General features: G+C 37.5%; 1 protein-coding gene across 1 annotated transcript in view; it reads left to right on the forward strand.

Annotated features, from left to right (window-relative positions):
• Positions 1 to 2,663: 2,663 nt before the first annotated feature.
• The window catches only part of SERPINI2 (serpin family I member 2), a 36,664-nt gene continuing 14,168 nt past the window's right edge, over positions 2,664 to 25,159 (forward strand). Inside the window, exons 1-4 of the mRNA XM_055418757.2 lie at positions 2,664 to 3,484; positions 9,565 to 9,795; positions 11,182 to 11,376; positions 11,458 to 11,650. Of these exons, the coding sequence (XP_055274732.2) occupies positions 3,238 to 3,484; positions 9,565 to 9,795; positions 11,182 to 11,376; positions 11,458 to 11,650 (866 nt within the window). The 5' untranslated portion in view covers positions 2,664 to 3,237. The remainder of the gene's footprint in view (positions 3,485 to 9,564; positions 9,796 to 11,181; positions 11,377 to 11,457; positions 11,651 to 25,159) is intronic.

Raw genomic sequence — 25,159 nt, forward strand, 5'->3', positions numbered from 1 at the left:
TCAAATGGGCCTTGTATCCTCAGGAAAATCCTCTGACTATTGTATAATTTGATGAATTGTTGAGTTCTCTGCAAACACAGCAGTAATTTGTCTCTGCATTTTGGATTTGATTTAGCTTCATTCTTTTCCTTATAGGCATTCTGAAATATTTATGATGGAATACACTGGTAATCTGATGTGAGAGTCCTATAAAAAACAAAAAGAACTAATTACTAGCAAATTTACAACCACTGGCACATTCTAACACATTTTGTTTCTACTTACTGTGTGTGTGTATGTTGCTCAATCATGAAACAATGGATGAAATAATAATTCATACTTAATGATTTTTAAAAATTCTATTGTTTTCTCCCTCGATGCTTGCATATTTCATAATTGATCATTAACCTGGTCATGTTAGTCCTTCTGTACAAATGTGAACACCTGCTGTGGTTTTAGAGGAATTAATTGGCAATGTTCAAGATAAATAGAGTTGGCCTTGTCTGATCAGGTGTTCTATGTACCAGTGTTTCCCAGCAGGCACATTTTAGCTGTAACATTACAGTGAGTAATCAGAATCCAATTTTGGGGTAAGTATCTTAAAATGAAATAGCTTTTGAATGAAGTATGTATGCAATAACTTTGACCATGAGTGTTAATAGAGTAGAGAAATGGCGTTTCAATTCACTTTGGTGCAGGTATAATTTGAATGTATCAAATTAACACATCATTTTATTTTCCTTGAGAGACTAAAATTTCCTTAAATTTTCACTATCAGTTTGAAGGTCAGATTCTTATAGAACTATTCATCAGGTTGCTTAGTTCACCAGTCCTTCATGTTTTCTGATGAGGTACAATCTGAAACCCAATGAGGTAAGTGAATTTTAAAAACATATTTTTTTTGCATGAGCTTGTAGTTTATTAAGTGCCTAAGATTTTTCTGGGAAAACAGATGCTCAGAGGATATATACTGTAATTATTAAGATTGTTAATAGGACAACTCTCAGATTCTACTACTAAGGGAAAATTGCATCCTTCATATATTGTTTATTACTCTAATATAAACCAAGTACTTAAAAATGTGCCAAATAAATTGCCACTTTATGACTTAAAAGTATTAATAACATTTTGATGACTTACATATCTACAAACTGATATTTCAGTCAGAAATCTTATAAGATAATGAATATATTAGAAAATGATACACAGAAATTATTGATTTTGCATGTAAAACTTTTTTTACACTCTGGTTTTTACTATTGTTGTAGCTGATATACTAATTTAATTCTCAATAAGGCATTTGCTTGATAGCATATGTTTATATTTGTAGTTTGTTAACATGTTATTTTCTAAAAACTGTTCAGCTTGCATTTTGAGGGTTTTTTCCCTTTGTAAGTTGTATATCTAAGCAAATAGAGTTTAACTACACATTTCAGTGGAGAAGGCAATGGCAAGCCACTCCAGTACTCTTGCCTAGAAAATCCCATGGATAGAGGAGCCTGGTAGGCTGCAGTCTGTGGGGTCGCTAAGAGTCGGACACGACTGAGCAACTTCACTTTCACTTTTCATTTTCCACACATTGGAGAAGGAAATGGCAACCCACTCCAGTATTCTTGCCTGGAGAATCCCAGGGACGGGGGAGCCTGGTGGGGTGCTGTCTATGGGGTCACACAGAGTCGGACATGACTGAAGTGACTTAGCAGCAGCAGCAGCAGCACACATTTCAGAAAAGAAATGGAAATATCTAGATAATGACTTTATAGCTTAGTTTTGGGAAATAATTGACTATTAGTAACTTTATATATGGAGCTTCTCTGGTGGCTCAGTTGGTAAAAAATCCACCTGCAATGCAGGAGACCTGGGTTCGATGCTCAGTGTAGGAGACCCAGGCTTGATCTCTGGGTTGGAAAGATCCCCTGGGGGAGGGCATGGTAATCCATTCCAGTATTCCTTGCCAGGAAAATTCCATGGACAGAGAAGCCTGGTGGGCTACAGTCCATGGGGTCAGAAGAGTCGGACATGATTTGGTGACTAAACCACCACCACCACCATCTTTATGTTTAATGGTGATTCTTAGTGACTCAACCATTTGGGGGTCATGGAAGCCTTCCTAATTATCTGTAGAACACTAGAAATATAGTTCTTCAGTTTTTAAATATAAGAATAATAAAACATTATTCCAGAGGTTTTCATTCTTTACTCCAATAGAGAGTTACTTCCTGAGAGGGTTAAACTAAGAGTTACTTAAAGTGACTGTATTATTTGTAAGGTAAAAATTAGTGTTACTAAAATTTAAAATAGTTTAAAAATTAATTTAAAATTTCATTTAAAATACTTAAAATTTCAAGTACTTCAGAGTCAGTATTCTCCTAAAGTCTGCAGTAATGTGGCAAAAATCATTCTACTCCAGATGTAATGAGATGGTTGGATTCCCTGCAATTTTTATGGAGAGTGTTTTAATAGGGTGTCATTAGTGTTGTGAATTGGTTAGTTTTCAATTGCAACTTTCTTATATTTGTTAATTTATTTGTCAAATTATTCTTTGATTTTTAAAAATGCTTTCTTATGTTGTTACTGTACCATTTGTATTTGATTGCAATTTTGTTTCTTTATAACTTTTTTCTGCGCTTTTTTTTTTTTTTGTACTTGCCTTGGAAAAGTGTGAGGTGGGTTTGGAAGTTCTTTCATCCTACAGTAGCAGGATTCTGTAATGTGTGAGACTTGTTACTATAAGGTGTTAGCCAGATTACTCAACTGATTTAGAATACTTTAACTTCTTAATGTTATATGTTCAAAACCTCACTGGAATGTATTCAGTTTTTATTCCATTTCTCCTTTTGTTCTTATACCTGTTTTAGAATCATCTGGGCAGAAGTTTCCCTTGATATCAGAGTCACAAGTATCTCATTTAAAACCATGGGAAAAGATGCAAAAATGTATCCTATAGCTATTCAGAGATAGTATTGCTGTTGATAATGTTCCAGAATTATAATTTCTTCTATAATTAAAATAAAAGCTGCAATACATTCTATACTGCTTGTTGAATGCATGTAAAAAATGTTAATAGCATATGGTCCATTTCTCCTAATAGATGATGATTAGTCTGAAAATTGGCATTAAAATAATTTCGTGGTAGTTTGTTCCAATAAGATGGAAAGTTCTAATAGGTAGAAATCTTTCTGTTGAACTTATTATGATAAACTCTGATTATTTTTAAAAACTAATAAATTTTTAATTAATGAATGCACAGAGGTCAAAATGGATAAGATCCTGCTGTGGAGTCTCCTATTGACTTTTTCTGGAAGTCAAGCCTCAAGCCCCTTGGCTCAAAGAAATACTGAATTTGTAGTGGATCTTTATCAAGCTATTGGTTTATCTCATAAGAACAACATCATAATTTCACCTCTTGGAACAACTTTGGCCCTTGGAATGGTACAACTGGGAGCAAAAGGAAAAGCACAACAGCAGATAAGACAAACTTTAAAATTTCAGGAAACCTCAACTGGTAAAATTCTTCCACATGATTATTTACACTGATAAGATCTGGGCAAATTTATTTTTAAACTGTTAGAGAAGCTAAGGGTCATACAACTTTAGTAAATTTTGAAAGTTATGAAAGGTATAAAATTATAATAATATGGAGAATTTTAAATGCAAATAATTATCAATGTAAGCAATTTTATTATTTCTTAAGGAAAATATAACCAAAATAATTTATAAAAAATTGATTCTATATACATAAAAATTGTGACTATGTCTGTATATTTTCTTCTGGCCTGTTTGGCCAGTTTTCATTGAGATCATTGTGTGTGCATGTGAGTGGATATACACCCATATATATGTATACATATATTCTTCCACTAGCACTTACTGTGTTCTGATTGTTTTTTTCATATCATGCAATTAATTGCTTCAGAGTATATTTTTAACTGCTGCATTTTATTGTCTTTAGTGGAAACACCATTGCATATTTACCTAATCCTTCCTCATTAAGTAGTTTCCAGTACTTCTTTTATAAAAATGCTTCAGTGACCAACCTCACCCAGAAATCTTCGTGTCTCTTATTATTTTGTAAGATTTTAAAAGATAGCTTTTTAATTGAAATTTAACTTTTTCACTTAAATGAGACCAAGAAAAAGCATTTACTTACACAGTTTCAAAGCTTACTTAATAGCTTCTAAATATTTTTTAAAAGAATCATTTACAGGACTCATGAGAGACCCTTTTGTGTATGAGCAGTTGTTATATATTCTCTCAATGGCCTATATGAGACACTGTGTAGATGCTTTAGTGCCGTTATCCCATCTTAAGGTGTGGTTGTCCATCTCCCTAGCTATCCTGTGCTTCCAAGTTCTATAATGATTTGAATTTTAAACTTTTATATCACAGTCAGATATCATAAATATTAGAGGCAATATACAGATTTTTTATTTGGGTATTTAATTACTGTAACTGTAACTAATTTCAGTATGATTGCCCTAGCATAGAATAGTTGCTGTTGTTTAGTTGCTAAGTTGTGTCTAACTCTTTTCAACCCCATGTACTGTAGCCCACCAGGTTCCTCTGTCCATGGAATTCTCCAGGCAGGAAGATTGGAGTGGGTTGCGATTTCCTTCTCGAGGGGATCTTTCCAACCATGTTTCCTGCATTGCAGGCAGATTCTACCAGGGAAGAGAAGCTACCAGGGAAGCCCAGCATAGAGTAGTTACATTTAGGAAACTGTTTTCCTGAATAAAAAATTCCAAAGTTCTATTTGCTTCATTTTAAAGGCAATTTTATGTAGAAAAGAAACTGGTGATGGTGAAGTTACTTGACAGAGTTCTCCTTTGTGGATAATGTGAAATGAAGTCACTGTATTCCAGAGCTAGTCTTCATTGTCTGTGTTAAATTCAGTAAATCCCACGACACAGTCCCAGAAACATTTATATCACATGATCTTGCTATGAAAAGTAATAGAACATTCATGAAAATATTTAAAGTTGATTCCATGATAAATTAACAAAATTAGAACCTCTGAAATTTAAATTACTTTAAATGAATCCATCTTATAGAGGAACATGGGAGTCTTAACAACTCCAGATTGTGAACATAATAATAATGCTAAAACTATCAAATATATATAGTGTACCAGTCACTGTTCTATGTACTCAGTATTCATTTTATTTGCTGCTGCTGCTGCTAAGTCACTTCAGTCGTGTCCAACTCTGTGTGACCCCATAGACAGAAGCCCACCAGGCTCCCCCGTCCCTGGGATTCTCCAGGAAAGAACACTGGAGTGGGTTGCCATTTCCTTCTCCAATGTGTGAAAGTGAAAAGTGAAGTCACTCAGTCGTGTCCAACCCTTAGCGACCCCATGGACTGCAGCCTACCAGACTCCTCCATCCATGGGATTTTCTAGGCAAGAGTACTGGAGTGGCTTGCCATTGCCTTCTTCGATTCATTTTATTTACTCTTCACAATTACTCTGTGAGCCAGACATAAACCTGCTACACAGATGAGGACACCAAGGCAAAGAAAGGTTGAGTAACTTGCCCAAAACTAATTCCAAAAATGATCCACAGTGGGTTATAGATCACAAGAGCAACAATGAAAATTTTAATATTCCCTTTGAAAGAGTATATGTGCGTAATTAAACATTGACTCTGTAACATACACAACATCTACCAAATTTGCTATCCCTTGTTATTATTGTTGTAGTTGTTCGGTCACTCATTGCATGTCCTACTCTTTGCAACACCATGGACTGCAGCACCCCAGGCTTCCCTGTCGTTCACCATCTCCCGGAGCTTGCTCAAACTCATATCCACCGAGTTGGTGATGCCATCCAACCATCTCATCCTCTGTCATCCCCTTCTCCTCCTGCGTTCAATCTTTCCCAGCATCAGGGTCTTTTCTAATGAGTCGGCTCTTTGCATCAGGTGGCCAAAGTGTTGGACCTTCAGCTTCAGCATCAGTCCTTTCAGTGAATGTTCAGGGTTGATTTTCTTTAGAATTGACTGGTTGGCTCTCCTTGCTGCTATCTCTTATACTTTGTTTAAGGAGAGAGAGGTGCAGATGGTGGTAAGTAGAAAAAGAAAAGGAAGACCAACCAAAAAGGGAGAAAATATAAATATTAAACTCTGGAAAATTTTTAGAAAGAAGTTAAGGAGGTGAGCAGTGCGAAAAAAGTGCAGGAAGATGAAAAGAAAGACATGCAAAATGATTTCAGGGTAAAACAAAGGGTTCAACAGATCAGAAGGTAGTGCCTGGCAGTGCCATACTGGAACTCAGGGCAAAAAGAAAAATCAATAATTATGACCTTGCCTTTACTTTAAATTTTTATGTTTGTTCATCATGGATTTCTTTGTGTTAATATTGATATTTAAAATATATTTCAGTAAAATATTGTTTATCCTGATTACTGAATTTGTTGCCATCTCCTTAAACTTTATGCCACAACGAGGGTCTCATTGACCCATCTTGGTCCTGGCCCTGCCTTCAGTTCCCTCTGATTGTCAAAAGGTGCTATCTGTTGAATCAGGCTATATTTAGCTTCCCTGCTACCAACCTGTTTCACAACTGCTTATTCTGCAGATGGGCTTAAAGCTCCTGGCATCCTACCCACACTGGGGCTCTCAGTGTCCTCATTTACTCTTCTTTCCCCATTGCTAAAACAATCTGTTCAGAATTTACCTTCTCCTGTTTACTGAGCGTCTGATAATAATCCATTTTGCTTTGCTTCTAATAAAGCTGTTTATTAATTGAAGACTAACTTAAAGGTGTTTCTTTATTCTAAGCAGTTTATGGAAAGAGAACTGCCATGACCTCCTGGCTCAGTTATGCATCCAAATGACCCTGTGATAGGGTACCTTTCAAGCTGTCTTGTCTCTCTGGATTTTAGAGTCTTCATTATAAAATGAGTGTGGATTAGATGATGTCTATGGGCTTCCCTGGTGGCTCAGATGGTAAAGAATCCACCTGCAATATGGGAGACTTGGGTTTGATCCCTGGGTTGGGAAGATACCCTTGAGGAGGGCATGGCAACCCATTCCAGTATCCTTGCCTGGAGAATTTCCATGAACAGAGGAGCCTGGGGGGGTCTATAGTTCACTGGGCCAAAGAGTCAGACACGACTAAGCAACTAAGCACTGCACAGCACACACGAACCTTTTAGCTAAAACAATCTATAATCCTATGACTGCCTTTGTTTTCATCTTTGGATCTCTAACATTGTACACACAGTTGGCCTTCAGGCTTTCAATAGCAGGAGAAGCAAACATGTATTAAAATTTAGAACTTTTTTGGAGCTGTGGTACAACCAAACCAAAAGTAACATTCACTCCGTGACCTGTAGGTTTTCCATGGCTTTATTTTAGGAAATGAAATAAACTTACTACTTATTAGGAGCCATGTATATGTACTCTTTTTGATCTATGCTAAAAGAAGCTATTAATCTGTAAATTAAATTTATAAGGCAGATAACTTTATATTCTCCAAACTTGTGCTATTGGTAATATTTTTTCATTGACTTCTGAGTCCAGCAATTTATCAAAGAACAGCTGACTGTCATACAGTCTTAGACCTAAAGTACATGACATAAATTTATTTGCTCTGACAAATGAATTAGAACTGTTTTTTCCCCTCCTTCTCTCCTTTTTTCTCCCAATCCTTTAAAGATATTCATAAATTATGAACTTCTGAAAATCGGTTTCAAAGTTTGCCATTTTATTCCTGACTTTAATTAATTCTTTTGGAGAAGCTCTTATGTCTTCACTCAGAAAGTCATCTTGGAAACTTTTCAGCTATTGAGATAATATTTCAGCTTCCAATTGCAAGAAGTGATTGCATCTGAAATAATTGTATAAATAAGTAAAATAGATTAAAATTCTTCATTATGTAAGGAATTCCAGGATTGTAAAGAATCACTGATATTCTTTAGATCCAATCATATGGAAGAAAGTTTTTGTATCTAAAATTGTTTACATCTGTGTCTATATCCCCATGAATGGAGAATCATGGAGTTTGAAATGTAATGTAATATATCTTCCGAGTCTGTTCTGTGGTTATGTAGGCTGAATTTTCACAAGACAACCTTCCCAGATGGCTCAGTAGGGTTTGACCCCTGGGTTGGGAAGATCCCCTGGAGTAGGAAATTGCAACCCACTCCAGTACTCTTGCCTGGAAAATTCCATGGACAGAGAAGGCTGAAGGGCTACAGTCCCTGGGGTCACAAAAGAGTTGGACACAACTGAACCAGAACAAAAGGACAAGTGGGGACTGAAATGTGGCCTTCACTCAGCTGGACAAGATATGAGGTAATGTGGATGCAGTGCCCCCACAACCAGCCAGTGAGAGCAAAACTTATTTGCACAAAGATGTCCTATGGGCTACTGCTGCTAAGTCACTTCAGTCGTGTCCGACTCTGTGTGACCCCATAGATGGAAGCCCACCAGGCTCCCCCTTCCCTGGGATTCTCCAGGCAAGAACACTGGAATGGGTTGCCATTTCCTTCTCCCTATGGGCTACTAGTTCTCTGATATTAATAAAATGTTTACACACACATGTACACATCTGATTTCCATAGCAAGTTCCTCTCAATCTTTTATTCTTTATTCAGTGGACATTTCCTAATGATGAACCATTTGTGCTTTCTTCAACAGAGATAAATTGCATGCAATCAAATTTTAAGTTATGAAAGTGGTATTTTTCAGTATTTAACTCAAAATAAACGAAGGCTCTGAAGAACTGTTGACTTGAAATACAGCTCCCAGATTTAATGATTGCGTTCCAAAATTAAGCCAGAAGGAAATGTAAAATATTGGTGCCCTCTGGTAATAAATTGGAAGCCACTGAGCAAAGATCAGAGCTGAATTCTGTCATAGCACATACACCTTCCTGACAACACTGTAGTCAGAATGACCTGACGATAAGTATAGGCCAACAGTGATTCTTAGCTGACTCTAAGACCACTCTAGTGGTTATAGTTGGAATGGTTAAAGATTTTTATTGTTCACATAGACAACCAAAGTATAGAGACTCATGAACCTGGAGAAATAGGCAATTCTGATCCTTAGCATCTCTAGAGATGATTACAGGGGTTACCTCATAAATTTCAAAACTTGGACAGGCATAGTTCGTCATAAGAGAGCAATTCTTTCTTAAACTGAAATAAAAGTAGTATTGAAAAGGATTGCTCATCACTGTCTTAGCCGTCATCAGCATTCATTAGTATTCCTCCTTCACAAATATCTCATGTTATGCATAGAATGAGATTCTAAAGATACCTTTCCAGCAACTAAGAATGAGCTAAATTTGACTATGAAGAGGGAGTTTCCTTCAACTTTTTAAAATGCATATTCTCATTTTTGACAAATTTCAAATTTACATGGACTTTTTTTTCCTGTAGGAGAGCTGATTTCTCTACAAAATGCATATTCCACAAGAGATAAATGCTTAAAATATTTATACTAACTTGGAAAATATCGTTAGTTGTACCTTAGGGTGCTAAAAAATGGTGATATGAATCAGCGTGCTTAGAAGTAAAGCTGAGAAGCTGTTGTTTTTATGTTGTTCAGTATGTCAGTGTACATTATAATTATTTTTCAGGAGAAGAATTTTCTGAGCTGAAGTCATTTTTCTCTGCCATCTCAGAGAAAAAACAAGAATTTACATTTAATCTTGCCAATGCCCTCTACCTTCAAGAAGGATTCACTGTGAAAGAACAGTATCTCCATGGCAACAAGGAATTTTTTCAGAGTGCCATAAAACTGGTGAATTTTCAGAATGCAAAGGCTTGTGCAGAGACAATAAGTACCTGGGTAGAAAGCAAAACAGATGGTAAAGTTTCCCATTTCCATAAAGTCATTATTTTCCATTGTATTCATGGTTTTTAATATACTAAAGTAAAGAATGATTGAATATTTTCCTATTAAACTATGGCTCAGAGGGATCAGTTCCTCTGTTTTGCTTCCCTGTTATTCAAATTGACACTAAATTGTAAAATGGAGAGAAATTGTAAGCTGTTTTGAAAAGTATACAGATTTTTTTTTGGACAGGTAACCTGTTTGAGAATTCTTACTGGAAGAATTTTAATAGTCATCTTTTATTAAAGTGTGTTTAAGTATGGCAGCAGGAATAATATCTTTGGCCAGATAAGGCTTAGATCTATCAATCTCAGATGCCTTCTTTCCCACATACACTGTAAATAATTAACACATATTAGTTGGATGTGTTAATGTTTCATAATAAACATTGATAGCTCTATCATAAAGTTGTAATCTAAACTTTTAAGTATAAGCTAGCAGAAATTCCAAAGGCACTACTGAGAGACATAGTAGAACACAAGTTTAAGCTCATACAGATCTGAGTTCAAATCCTGACATATAATGTTTCAGGATTATTGAAAGATTAAAAAGAATGTGTGTGAAGAGACCAGTATATATCAGGCCCTCAATTAGTAGCAACTTGTTTCTTCACTCATTCATTCTGCTATTTAACACACACACAAAAAACTGTGATGTGTAAGGTGAGACTCTGTTTTATGTGGGGAGCCTCTGATGGAGAAGCATAAGTTGAAAATGTGAGATGGGTATTGTGAGCACTGTTCACAGGCAAGCACTATTACTGGGATATACATTAAGAGCGTCCTTAGACAGCTCCATGGCACCTGATCATGCTGTTGACTCACAGCTTTGAAATACTCATTAGACATAGAAATCAGAGACTGGTTTTTTAGAAGAGGAACATCACATCAGCAACTCCATTCTTATCCTTTCTCAATGGTCAATGGCTACAGATGCAACGGCAGAGAATATGAGTGGACCACTAATTTATTAATTTTGATTGACTTGCTGAAGAACTTTGAAATAAAGTTTGAAAAATAACAACAGATATGTAGGAAGAGATACTTGATTTTGTTCTTTCTGTCTGAAAAGCAATTTCACAAATGATTTCACCAAAGAGCAGCCATTGCTAGGTCTGTCTAAATTTGTCTAAGATAATTCCCTATCTCCTGTTTCCTAATGAAGTCCGTTTGTACTGGTTTCTTTGTGAATATTTAATAAAGCTCCTCCTTAACTCCTCCAAAATTGCCAAGTTTAAATGATAAAACACCCTATTTTTAATTGATTAGCAAGATAAATTTTTGTTTTAATTCTATTTAAAGCGGTTCTTTGAATCACTGTTGCTTGTTTCTTTCTGCCTCTTCCTCTATTCTCTCCCCAGGAAAAATCAAAGACATGTTTTCAGGGGAAGAATTTGGTCCTCTGACTCGGCTTGTTCTGGTGAATGCTATTTATTTCAAAGGGGATTGGAAACAGAAATTCAACAAAGAAGACACACAACTGATGAATTTCACTCTGAAAGATGGCACAGCAGTCAAAATTCCGATGATGAAGGCTCTTCTGAGAACAAAATACGGTAATATGAAAAAAAATCACACTCTAAAGGACAACTTTGGGAATTGCTAAGTATATTAATATTTTATATTCTCTGTTTCAGGTTATTTTTCTGAATCCTCCATAAACTACCAGGTTTTGGAATTACCTTATAAAGGTGATGAGTTTAGTTTAATTATCATACTTCCTGCAGAACACATGAACATAGAAGAAATGGAAAAAGTAATCACTGCTCATCAAATCCTGCAATGGTACTCTGAGATGCAAGAACAGGAAGTGGAAATAAGTCTTCCTAGGTTGGTAATGTCATTTTATCATTCTGGTTCTTATGTTTTCACTTATAGATGGATTTCAATAGCTGGCTGAAAAATAATTATTGCTTGAAAAGTCTATTGACAAAAATAAAAAGAAAAACCCGTTAGGAATTGTTACTTTACTTTATGGATACAAAACAGGTCTGAACATTGCCAGAATTGTTTTGCCATGAGGAGGATAGAATTTAATTACTTAATATTATCTGAAAGGAATGAAGAAATATAAGTTTTCAAAACAGAATGCTGGGATTAAAAAGAATTATTACTCTTTTTATTATATAAATTTATTTTTCTCTAAGATATTTTTTCTTGGGCTGAAATGTAAAATATTTTATCTTCTCTTGTGTTTAAGGAAAATAAAATCCCCAAGACACTTGTGATATTATACAGTTAAAAAATATGTTGTTACCTTTGATAGAGGGTGCTCTCAGTTCAGTTCAGTTGCTCAGTTGTGTCCAACTCTTTGAGACTCCATGGACTGCAGCATGCCAGGTTTCCTTGTCCATCACCAACCCCCAGAGCTTACTCAAACTCATGTCCATTGAGTCGGTGATGCCATCCAACCATCTCATCCTCTGTCGACCCCTTCTCCTCTTGCCTTCAATCTTTCCCAGCATCAGGGTCTTTTCCAATGAGTCAGTTCTTTGCAGCAGATGGCCAAAGTATTGGAGTTTCAGCTTCAACATCAGTCTTTCCAGTGAATATTCAGGGTTGATTTCCTTTAGGATTAACTGGTTGGATCTCCTTGCATTCCAAGGGACTCTCAAGAGTCTTCTCCAACACCACAGTTCAAAAGCATCAGTTCTTCGGTGCTCAGCTTTCTTTATAGTCCAACTCTCACATCCATACATGACTACTGGAAAAATCATAGCTTTGACTAGATGGACTTTTGTTGGCAAGGTAATTGGTTATAACTTTTCTTCCAAGGATCAAGTTTTTTTTAATTTCATGACTGCAGTCACCATCTGCAGTGATTTTGAAGCCCAAGAAAATAAAGTCTCTTACTGTTTCCATTGTTTCACCATCTATTTACCATGAAGTGATGGGACCGATGTGATCGTAGTTTTCTGAATGTTGAGTTTTAAGCCAGCTTTTTCACTCTTCTCTTTCACTTTCATCAAGAAGCTCTTTTGTTCTTCTTCACTTTCTTGCATAAGGGTTGTGTCATCTGCCTATCTGAGGTTATTGATATTTCTGCCGGCAATCTTGCTTCCAGCTTGTGCTTCATCCAGCTCAGCGTTTCTCATGATGTACTCTGCATATAAGTTAATTAAGCAGGGTGACAATATACAGCCTTGACATACTCCTTTCCCGATTTGGAACCACTCTGTTTTTCCACGTCCAGTTCTGTTACTTCTTGACTGGCATACAGATTTCTCAGGAGGCAGGTCAGGTGGTCTGGTAGTCCCATCTCTTGGAGAATTTTCCACAGTTTGTTGTGATCCACACAGTCAAAGGCTTTGGGGTAGTCAATAAAGCAGAAGTAGATGTTTTTCTGGAACCTTCTTGATTTTTCTATGATCCAGCGGATATTGGCAATTTGAACTCTGGTTCCTCTGCCTTTTCTAAATCCAGCTTGAACATCTGGAAGTTCACAGTTCATGTACTGTTGAAGCCTGGCTTGGGGAATTTTGAGCATTGCTTTGCTAGAGTGTGAGATGAGTGAAATTGTGCGGTAGTTTGAACATTCTTTGGCATTGCCCTTCTTTGGGATTGGAATGAAAACTGACCTTTTCCAGTCCTGTGGCCACTGTTGAGTTTTCCAAATTTGCTGGCGTATTGAGTGCAGCACTATCACAGCATCATATTTAGGACTTGAAATAGCTCAACTGGAATTCCATCATCTCCTTCAGCTTTGTTTGTAGTGATGCTTCTTAAGGCTCACTTGACTTTGTACTCCAGGATGTCTGGCTCTAGGTGAGTGATCCCACCATCTTGGTTATCTGGGTCATGAAGATCTTTTTTGTGTAGTTCTTCTGTTTACTCTTGCCACCTCTTCTTAATATCTTCTGCTCCTGTTAGGTTCATACCATTTCTATCCTTTATTCTGTCATACTCCTTTCCTGATTTGGAACCACTCTGTTTTTCCACGTCCAGTTCTAACTGTTCCCTTGGTATCTCTAATTTTCTTGAAGAGATCTATAGTCTTTCCCATTCTATTATTTTTCTCTATTTCTTTTCAATGATTGCTGAGGAAGGCTTTCTTATCTCTCCTTGCTATTCTTTGGAACTCTGCATTCAAATGGATATATCTTTCCTTTTCTCCCTTGCCTTTAGCTTCTCTTCTTTACTCAGCTATTTGTAAGGCCTCCTCAGACAAGCATTTTTCCTTTTTGCTTTTATTTTCTTGGGGATGGCCTTGATCACTACCTCTGTACCATGTCATGAATCTCCATCCATAGTTCTTCAGGCACTCTGTCTATCAGATCTAATGCTTTGAATCTGTCACTTCCACTGTATAATCATAAATGATTTGATTAGGTCATACCTTAATGGCCTAATGGTTTTCCCTTCTTTTTAAAATTTAAGTCTGAATTTGGCAATAAGGAATTCATGATCTGAGCCACAGTTAGCTTCTGGTCTTGTTTTTGCTGACAGTATAGAGCTGTATGTCTATACACTGTTTAGGTTGTATGCTGCTGCTGCTGCTGCTGCTAAGTCACTTCAGTCGTGTCCGACTCTGTGTGACCCCATAGACGGAAGCCCACCAGGCTCCCCCGTCCCTGGGATTCTCCAGGCAAGAACACTGGAGTGGGTTGCCATTTCCTTCTCCAATGTGTGAAAGTGGAAAGTGAAAAGTGAAAGTTAAGTCGCTCAGTCGTGTCCGACCCCTAGCGACCCCACGGACTGCAGCTTACCAAGCTCCTCCATCCATGGGATTTTCCAGGCAATAGTACTGGAGTGGCTTGCCATTGCCTTCTCCGTTAGGTTGTATAGAGGGTATATATATGTATAGACGGTATAGAGGGTGCTCTAACAGTCATTAAATTACAAGTAGGATCCTAGGATAATATTTATTATTGGGGTATTCATATATATATATATTTAATACTTCTCATTTTTATACAGTTTTAAAGGTTATATTACATTTGTAGTTATTATAAAATATTGGGTTCATTTTGGATAGTTATTACAAAATGGAAATCAAAAAGGCATATCTCAAGAAGCCATAATTATAAACACTAACTTCTTGGTATCATGCTTCTGGGAGACAGTAGAAACTTCAGAGCAAAAGTTGTGTCTAAATAACTCTCAACCTGAATTTTTAAGAGGAGACATGTCTAATAGATTATTTTCTGTCCTGTCATTCCTAAATGTTTCTTTAAACTTATCAGGGCCTACATGGTCTGTGCCCCATTTTCCTGGCCCTCTGTCTCTCCACCTGCTTGACTTTTCTTTCTGTTTGCGCTTAGCCAGGATTTAGTTGTTTAAATCATACTGTCACCAAATATTTGACATATTTTTGTCACCAGTCTTTGCTCCTTTGTAATTCTTTCCTCATCCTGAATCCTGAATCTACTCAAAAAGTCTCTTGGGTTCCTTAACTACTGATTTTGTTAAGCAGAAGCCCCAAAGCAGTCACTCTGGCCTCCCTTTGGCTGGAGCTTAACAGTCTATCTTCAGAGAATGTTCTTTTCTAACACTCCACCAAGACTTTACCTCTGCTCTCCAGGTACTGCTTCATGTTGCTTATCTTACCCTCAATGTATGTCTCAACTCCCTATTTCTTAAAGAAAACATATTATTATGTAAACTCACTTTTCTACCCTTTATCTCAAAAAGTGTATAAATCTTTGCTAAACTTCTCTTCCTCTAGCTTCCTTGATACTCACGAGAAAGAAGTATCCTATGCTTTCCTCACCCTAACTCCGGGCTCTTGATCCACATATTTTTAACTATCCCTTTTTATTAAAAACCTTTTTTTCTTTAACCCCTCTGGCATTACTTTTATTTATTTTTCTCTCTTTCTGTGCAATTTTCCTGCTCCCTGACTTACACATTTTTTTTCTTTCTGTCCCCAGATAATGTTTACCAGATTTCATTTTCAGAAATTTCCTATTCTTACTCTCTCACTTTTTATTTTTGTTCCTTATATTTCATATCTCTAATATCCAACTCTTAAGTTCCAATCTCTCTTCTAATTCTCTACTGTTTATAAATCTCTACCTGGATGTTATTTGGTCTTTCAGTGTATTTTTTTTAGCTCCTACTATGTGCCAAACTTTGAGTATATAATGGTGTATGTGACAGATAATTTGCTTATTAATCATAGAAATAATAATTTTTGGAATTGTTTATTTTCAAATTTACTTCTCTCTCTCTTCCCTTTGGGAAGATTAATAGAAAAGGACATACATAGAAAGTCCTGAGTTTAAGGAGTGTCTATACTATGTACTAGCAGTGGTGTCTTTGAAGAGTCACTGATGTCCTGAGTTGTGGTTTTATTGGCACAAAATGGAGATAATGGTACCTATAACCAAGATGATTCCAGCTTCATCAGTCTAGATATCAAATGTCTAGGTAGGAATGTGGTAAGTTCCAAGATCAATTGACAATGGAAAATATAGGCTTTCACCAGAATTCCTTTCTCTACCATATTAGGAATCCCCACAGCAATGGTTCACAGTCCACAAATCCATCTAGACTACTGCAGTCTGGATAGCCCTTTTCAAACTTCAAGACCTGTTATTAGCCTCCCCAAACTGTAGCCACATTTCTCATACAACTTCTTCCATAGTGTGGACACAGACTTTGCTCTTAATTTCTCCAAGAACAATTGCTATAAGTTGAATTATTGCTTCTCAAATTTGTATGTTGAAATGCTAACTCCCACTATATCAAAATGTTTTCTTATTTGGAGATAGAATCTTTGTAGAAGTAATCAAGTTAAAGTGAAGTCATTAGGGTGGACTCTAATCCCATGTGGCTCCTTTATAAAAAGGAGAAATTTAGATTCAAAGATACACAAAGAGGGAAGGTGTTGTGAAGAGACACAGGGTAAAAATGGCCATCTACCAGTCAAGGGGAGAGGCTGGAATAGATGTTTTCCTCACAGCTCTCAGAGGAAACCAATCCTGCAGATGCCTTGATTTTGGACTTCCAAACTACAGACCTGCGAGACAATATGTTTCTGTTATTTAAGCCATACAGTTTGTGGTAATGTGTTAAGGTAGCCTTTGGCAAGTCTATACAAGTAAGAGCAATTTCAATGTTTAACTAAGCTCTACTGAAATCTAATACGGGGCTTCCCTGGTGGCTCAGATGGTAAAGAATCTGCCTGCATTGCAGGAGACCAGGGTTCAATCCCTGGGTGGGGAAGATCCCCTGGAGAGGGGAATGGCTATCCACTCTAGTACTCTTGCCTGAAGAATTCCATGGACAGAGGAGCCTGGTAGGCTACTGTCCATAGGGTTGCAAAGAGTCAGACGTGACTAACACTACTAAAATATAATAATAAAAAGGGCTTATGAGGTGAAAAGTAATTTAAAACCTGTTTCCAGGGATGAATATTCCTAGAGTGTAGGCCATTTCTTATACCAGGAATCTTCTGTCTGTTACTGTCCTTAGCCTACCATTATCATGGTGTCAGGGCCCACTAATCCAAAAGGGGTGTCTTTCCCATCTCTATTAGCATTCAGAATCCTCCAACTTTTCCCAGCGTAAAAAGAAGGTAAGCCAGATTTTCTTCCATCCACTCTTAGGCTGGATTCCTAGTCATGATTAGAATCTATAGCAGTAGAGTTCAACCCTCATTACAAATTCCAGACACCAAAGTTGTGGTGGTAGCTTTCATTACACTATCTCATTACATAATTCTATTCATAGCACAAAGCCTGACAAGTAGCAAATGCTAAATAAGTGATTTATTTTCTTTGTTTGGGAGATATCTGCTCAGCCACTACCAAATGGGAAAGATTCCTCTGACTTTTTAACCTCTGTCCCTCCTATTTCCTTGGTCAGGCCCTTCTCCGGGGTGTCTAACAAGTATTTTCTCATTCATCTTTCAGGGTTCCCTTAAATAAATTACATGTAGGTTTCTCAACATATTCAGTTAGAATCAACCATTCCTTATTTCTATTTCCATAACACTTTATGTAGGTTTACACTATAGCCTGCATTACATTGCATTTTCATTTCTTCATCACATTTTTGTCTGTCTTATTAAGATGTGAGTTCTGTGACAGTGGCAGGCCATAGGGTCAGTGGACTACAGTCCATAGGATGGTGGCTTGCGACATTTTGGCTTCCATAGTCCCTAGCACATTTCATGGTGCATATTAATAGTATGATCTTCCCAGGTGGTGCTAGTGGTAAAGAACCCACCTTCCAATGCAGGAGACATGAATTGGGAAGATCCCCTGTCAGAGGGATGGCAACTCACTTCAGTATTCTTCCCTGGAGAGTCCCATGAACACAGGAGCCTGGCGGGCTACAGTCCACGGGTGACAAAGAGTCAGACACAGCTGAAGCGACTTAGCACATGCACACACATTAATAGTATATGCTGGATGAATATTATTGAGTTAAATTACATAAATATAGTCAAAGAGGTTCTATGTTATTTCCATTTATCTAATTTTAAGTATCTCAGAAATCAGAATTCAAATTCTTAGTCACTCTCGGATTCATTCCTTGTGAGGATCTCAGAGAGGCCATCCTCCTTCCCATCCATGCAGCATAACAAATGATAGGATATCAGTTATTTCTTGGGAAACTTCTTTCTCAGTTCAGTTCAGTTCAGTTCAGTTGCTCAGTCGTGTCCGACTCTCCGCGACCCCATGAATCACAGCACGCCAGGCCTCCCTGTCCATCACCAACCCCCGGAGTACACTCAAATTCATGTCCACAGAGTCGGTGATGCCATCCAGCCATCTCATTCTCCGTCGTCCCCTTCTCCTCCCGCCCCCAACCTTTCCCAGCATCACAGTCTTTTCCAGTGAGTCAACTCGTCGCATGAGGTGGCCAAAGTATTGCAGTTTCAGCTTTAGCATCAGTCCCTCCAATGAACATCCAGGGTTGATCTCCTTTAGAATGGACTGGTTGAGAAATAAAAATGAGATTTTTAAAATTCACAAGACTGAAAATTCTGTTATCAATTATTCAGTCACATTAATACAACATTACATTTAAAATGTATTCCATTTTCTCTAAAAGGATGAGTCTTCTGATTTCTTAAAGGAATGATTTGCTTACGTGTTAAGTTCATGAATAATTTTAGTTATCAGGATACATGTATTGAATTAAGGTTCCTGAGTGCTCAGATCATGGATTGAAAGTTCTGAAATACATTTCTCTCAAAATGCTTTCTCTCAATTAAAAGAAAATTATCCATTCAAAATCTGTGGTCAGTGCAGAAGAGGAAAAGTTGTACAGGCTCAATAAAAACTTTTGGTTGAACTTACAATTTTATATTTTATTACTCAGTGCTGTGATCCTTTTATATTTGAAGGAGTGAATTATGGTTTCAAACTGATAGCTAAAGATTTTGACAAAATAATTTAATCAGCTGTATTAGTTTTCCAGAGCTGTTGTAACAAGGTACCACAAACTAGTTGACTTAACATGTTTATTTTCTCAAAGTTCTGGAAGCTGGAAGTCCAAAATCAAGGGGTCAGTAGGACCATGCTCTCTTGGAGACTCTGTGGAATTTTTCCTAGCCTCTGCCTAGCTTCTGGTTGTGGTTTATCATCCTTAGTGTTCCCCGTCTTGTAGATCTATCATGCCAATCTTTCCCTCATGTGGCCATCTTTATCTAAGTGGCGTCCTCCTTTCTTGTAAGTCATATTGGATAAAGAACTGGCTCTACTCCAGTGTGACCCTTTGATCTGAAACAGATAGACTGCCAGATGTTTCTCCTACAAAGATAGGTTTATTTGGGATCAATAGAGAATTTCAATTTGGAATCTGTAACTATGGCAAGTCACGTGCACGTCCTCCAAAGGCAAAGGAAGGAGAATGATTATATATAGGAGAAGAAAGTTGGGAGGGCTGTAGTAACCAAGGAATACATGATTTTTCATTGACTGAGTCCTTCCCAGTAAGGAAAAGGAGTCTTTCTTCTGGTTGGGTTCTGCTATTATCTTCACAAAGCATTTAGGCTCCCCCTTCTGATATCCAAACTTTATTTAATTGCTATTTTTGTCTATTAAATTTTTCACATCCTCAACCTAACTAATTATATCTGCAATGACTCTGTTTCCAAATAAGGTCACATTGTAAGCTGTTGGCAGTTAGAGCTTTGACACATGAATTTGGGGGGGGGGGCATGCACTTCAACACTTAACACCTACTGTGCAAAATTTTGTCATTGTAAAAATAAATAAACGAGTGCATTTTTGATGGCAAAATTCAGTAAATGTTAAGAAAAGCAAAATTAATCATAAGAATGCCTGTATATAAGCAACAGCAGGCAAGAGTATGTGAGTGATTATAGTTATTGTTAGAAACAGTATAGAAACAGTTCTTCCTCTCTTTGATGTTTGACTCATTTAGATTTGAGGCCAATAGGACAGAGCATAGTCTAAAAACACTAGGATGGTTTCTATGTTTACTATTTGTAATATACTGGATACCTAATTTTGGACATTATTCTGCAGTTGGGTACCAACAATCACATTACCTTTTTCTAAATTTAATATGAAATTGTATAAACATCGTAATGGTTAGATTTCCAAGGTTGACGAATCTAACACACCCTTATTATATATCAGATTCTTCACTGTTTTTGTGATTGTGTATATGGGCAAAGTTAATCATTTAATACATGTAAATAAGGTGAATAAAAAAAACCTTTCATCTAGATACATTTTAACTTCATAAAGCATTTAATATTTACATTTTAATACTAAATGCTACAGTTCTGTAGTCTGAATTGGTTACAAATTGTATTTCACAGATAAGGAAACTGTCACTCAAAAAGTAAATTGATTGACATTCAGTTAAGTTCTGGGAGACAGGTTAGCTCTCATTTCCATTGGTTCATAGCCTCATGATACTCTTAGTTTACTACTTATTAGAAAATGTATTTCCTGTTCAAAAGCAGAGATTGATTGGGACCCCACTATGAACAATAAGCTGAGACACACGCAAAATGATAGACAGGATTCCTATTGAGAAGATAGTTGCCACTTAGGTGGAATGGTGCAAGATTTGCACAAGTTCCAGTTCAGTTCAGTTCAGTTCAGTCACTCAGTCGCTCAGTCGTGTCTGACTCTCCACGACCCCATGAATCACAGCACGCCAGGCCTCCCTGTCCATCACCAACTCCCGGAGTTCACTTAAACTCATGTCCACAGAGTCGGTGATGCCATCCAGCCATCTCATTCTCTGTCATCCCCTTCTCCTCCCACCCCAATCCTTCCCAGTATCAGAGTCTTTTCTAGTGAGTCAACTCGTCGCATGAGGTGGCCAAAGTATTGCAGTTTCAGCTTTAGCCTCAGTCCTTCCAATGAACACCCAGGATTGATCTCCTTTAGAATGGACTGGTTGGATCTCCTAGCAGTACAAGGGGCTCTCAAGAGTCTTCTCCAGCACCACAGTTCAAAAGCATCAATTCTTCGGCAATTAGCTTTCTTCACAGTCCAACTCTCACATCCATACATGACCACTGGAAAAACCATAGCCTTGACTAGATGGACCTTGGTTGGCAAAGTAATGTCTCTGCTTTTTAATATACTATCAAGGTTGGTCATAACTTTCCTTCCAAGGAGTAAGCGTCTTTTAATTTCATGGCTGCAATCAGCATCCGCAGTGATTTTGGAGCCCAAAAAAATAAAGTCTGACACTGTTTCCACTGTTTTTCCATCTATTTCCCATGAAGTGATGGGACCAGGTGCCATGATCTTTGTTTTCTGAATGTTGAGCTTCAAGCCAACCTTTTCACTTTTCTCTTTTACTTTCATCAAGAGGCTTTTGAGTTCTTCTTCACTTTCTGCCATAAGGGTAGTGTCATCTGCATATCTGAGGTTATTGATATTTCTCCCAGCAATCTTGATTCCAGCTTGTGCTTCTTCCAGCCCAGCGTTCCTCATGATGTACTCTGCATATAAGTTAAATAAGCAAGGTGACAATATACAGCCTTGACGTACTCCTTTTCCTATTTGGAACCAGTCTGTTTTTCCATGTACAGTTCTGACTGTTGCTTCCTGACCTGCATACAGGATTCTCAAGAGGCAGGTCAGGTGATCTGGGATTCCCATCTCTTTCAGAATGTTCCACAGTTTATTGTGATCCACACAGTCAAAGGCTTTCGCATAGTCAATGAAGCAGAAATAGATGTTTTTCTGGAACTCTCTTGCTTTCTCCATGATCCAGCGGATGTTGGCAATTTGATCTCTGGTGCCTCTACTTTTCTAAAACCTGCTTGAACATCTGGGAGTTCACGGTTCACATATTGCTGAAGCCTGGCTTGGAGAATTTTGAGCATGACTTTACTAGTGTGTGAGATGAGTGCAATTGTGCGGTAGTTTGAGCATTCTTTGGCATTGCCTTTCTTTTGGATTGTAATGAAGACTGACCTTCTCCAGTCCTGTGGCCACTGGTGAGTTTTCCAAATTTGCTGGCATATTGAGTGCAGCACTTTCACAGCATCATCTGTCAAGACTTGAAATAGCTCAACTGGAATTCCATCACCTCCACTAGCTTTGTTTGTAGTGATGCTTTGTAAGGCCCACTTGACTTCACATTCCAAGATGTCTGGCTCTAGGTCAGTGATCACGTTATCGTGACTATCTTGCTCGTGAAGATCTTTTTTGTACAGTTCTTCTGTGTATTCTTGCCACCTCTTCTTAATATCTTCTGCTTCTGTTAGGTCCATACCATTTCTGTCCTTTATCGAGCCCATCTTTGCATGAAATGTTCCCTTGGAATCTCTAATTTTCTTGAAGAGATCTCTTGTTTTTCCTATTCTGTTGTTTTCCTCTATTTCTTTGCATTGATCACTGAGGAAGTCTTTCTTATCTCTCCTTGCTATTCTTTGGAACTCTGCATTCAGATGCTTATATCTTTCCTTTTCTCCTTTGCTTTTCGCTTCTCTTCTTTTCACAGTATTTTTAAGGCCTCCTCAGACAGCACAAGTTTACTAGTAATTAAATACTGAAAGAATGGTATAAGTAAGAACTTCAAGATTCATGGAAAGAGGAGAGAAGGGAGAGGAAGCACCAGAGATTGGAACTGTATAAACAAAGGCTTCAGTAAAAGGAAGGATTTGAACTAGGCTTGTTGTAAACTCGTTGATGTCAGAAGCTATGCGTATTTCCTTTCTTTGATACCATCACAGTGCATGCATCTGAAAAATAGTAGCGGCTCAATTTGTTGCTTTAATTTGAATAGTCATGATGTTTGGGATGTGTTAGACAGGGAAAGACTGAAGCCCAAAAGATATTAAGAAACCACTGCAACAATTCAGGCACTGAGTAGTGAGCGCTTAAGGGAGCAGCTTCACTGGGCATGTAAATGGCAGGTGAAGCAGAAAGACATTTATTGAAGTGTATGACTAAGTACATATGGGCTAAGAAGGAATAGATTATTCTGAGGTTTTAAGTTTGACTTTATAGGAAAATGAGAAGATACTGACTTATTTTCTTCTTTTGTAGCAGTCCTTAATCTGGGCACCACGGACTTCTAGGATTGTAGAGTAGAATTCAGAGTCCCTGAGGCTGTTGAAATTATTAGCAAGTTTATGAGTATTAGGGAGAGTCTTCTTAGTTGTCATTAAGTTTTTGGCAGTCTGGGTCTTTGAACTTGTTAAATACTATACTGATAACTGGGATTCCCTTGTGGCTCAGACTATAAAGAATCTGCCTGTAATGACAGTCCGTGGGGTTAGAAAGAGTCAGACATGACTGAGGAACGAACACTGTCACTTTACGTTCACTTTCAGAGTGATGACTAAGCAAGAGCCACAATTCTTCAAAGAAGTATCCCTCTTTAAAATGTTGACTGATGTGACATCTCACAGTATCTTTTATCAACTGTTGAAACAAGATTATGGAAAATAGAACATAATATTGAAGACCAAGAGCTTTGTCATCTCCTTACTGAAAAACTTTGTCTTGCCTAAGATTTTTCTTTATTGTTAAATGAGAGACTGATAATACCTGTCTCTTAGGGTTGTTGCGAGGAGTATTATGAGAAAATGTTTGTTACATTTTTAGTACTCAGTATATCTTATATTGTTGATATTATTTATTATTATTATTTTCATTCAGCTTTAAAATTTCTTGACAATCCATTAACAGTGGATTGCTTTCCCTGTTTGCCATATCTCACTTTATCACCACCATAAATTTGATAGAAATCTATTTTTAATATTTAGGTTACGGCTGAGATGTAGACAGGGAAATGCCTTGCCAGAGCTCACACAGCTAGCAAATGGCAGAGTCAAAATTACAGGAGTCAGGAAACGCTTGTGTAAAGTGGGGCAAACATGAAGGAGGCACAGAACAGAGCAAATGGTCAGTGACATGATGAGCAGCTGGGTTAGCTACCTGAGGCAGCAGTGCCAGAGAGACTCAGAAAGAGATCACACATTCCATAGGACTTCATGTTCTTGCTGGGCTAGTAATCCATCCCAGGCTGGCCAGCTTCGGATCTCTGAGTGCATGAATGTGAAGTGTGTGTGGTGAGAGAACATGACCTCAGGGAAAATGAGGTTGGGTGTGAGAGTAGATAAGTTATGCCCAGCTGCAGTGGTGATTACAAAGGTTCATTTACTTTAATCTATCAGACACTGATACAAAGCAGAACCCAAGTTTACATTGAACATTGTCCAGATAGGTTTTCTATGTGACAGAAAGCATTTTTAATTCATCTCTCAAGGCCAATAGAATATTTTACACACACACACACACACACGGAAGTGACCAGAAACCACTATACCCTCACATAATAGTCCAAGTTGATCCACTGTCAGGGATTGTGTTTTTTTTATCCTTGTGGGCAGCCCTAAGACTTGGTTTGGTTTGTTTCTAAGCCTGAACCTTTCAGTGATGGCTCAAGGCCACTGTATCAAAACTGGGATTCCAAACAATTAAGGATAGGGACCTTAAAGGAAAACAGCTAAAGATATTTTGTCATTAAACGAGAGTCCTGGGTTTAAAGGAGGAGAGACAATAGAAATCCACAGTAGGGCCTGCAGACCAGGAGTGAATCCTTCTTTAAACAGAAATTCTAAATTGTTATCCTTTGTTTTCTGCAGCATAACTTGTATGAGACCACTTTAAGCACAATGGTTGCCTGTGGCAGTAAATTGTTGCTTTTAAGAAGGTGGATAATATTTACATATGCTAAAACATTCATTTCGTGATTGCTTACTTGGTAATTGTCTATTGAGTCTTTTTGCTGCTCATTCTTTAAGCTTTAGCAGTATTCCTGTGACAATTTTAGAGGAGGGTCAGGGAAAAGAAAGAAAATGAACCACATCTAGAATAAATATTAAGATTCACAAAATTTGGAGGAGGTACATAATTAACACTATACATATATAGTGTT

This window comes from Moschus berezovskii, chromosome 1 (genome assembly GCF_049115385.1).
Source record: "Moschus berezovskii isolate FMDL1 chromosome 1, NW_MosBer_1.0, whole genome shotgun sequence".
NCBI classification, from domain to species: domain Eukaryota; kingdom Metazoa; phylum Chordata; class Mammalia; order Artiodactyla; family Moschidae; genus Moschus; species Moschus berezovskii.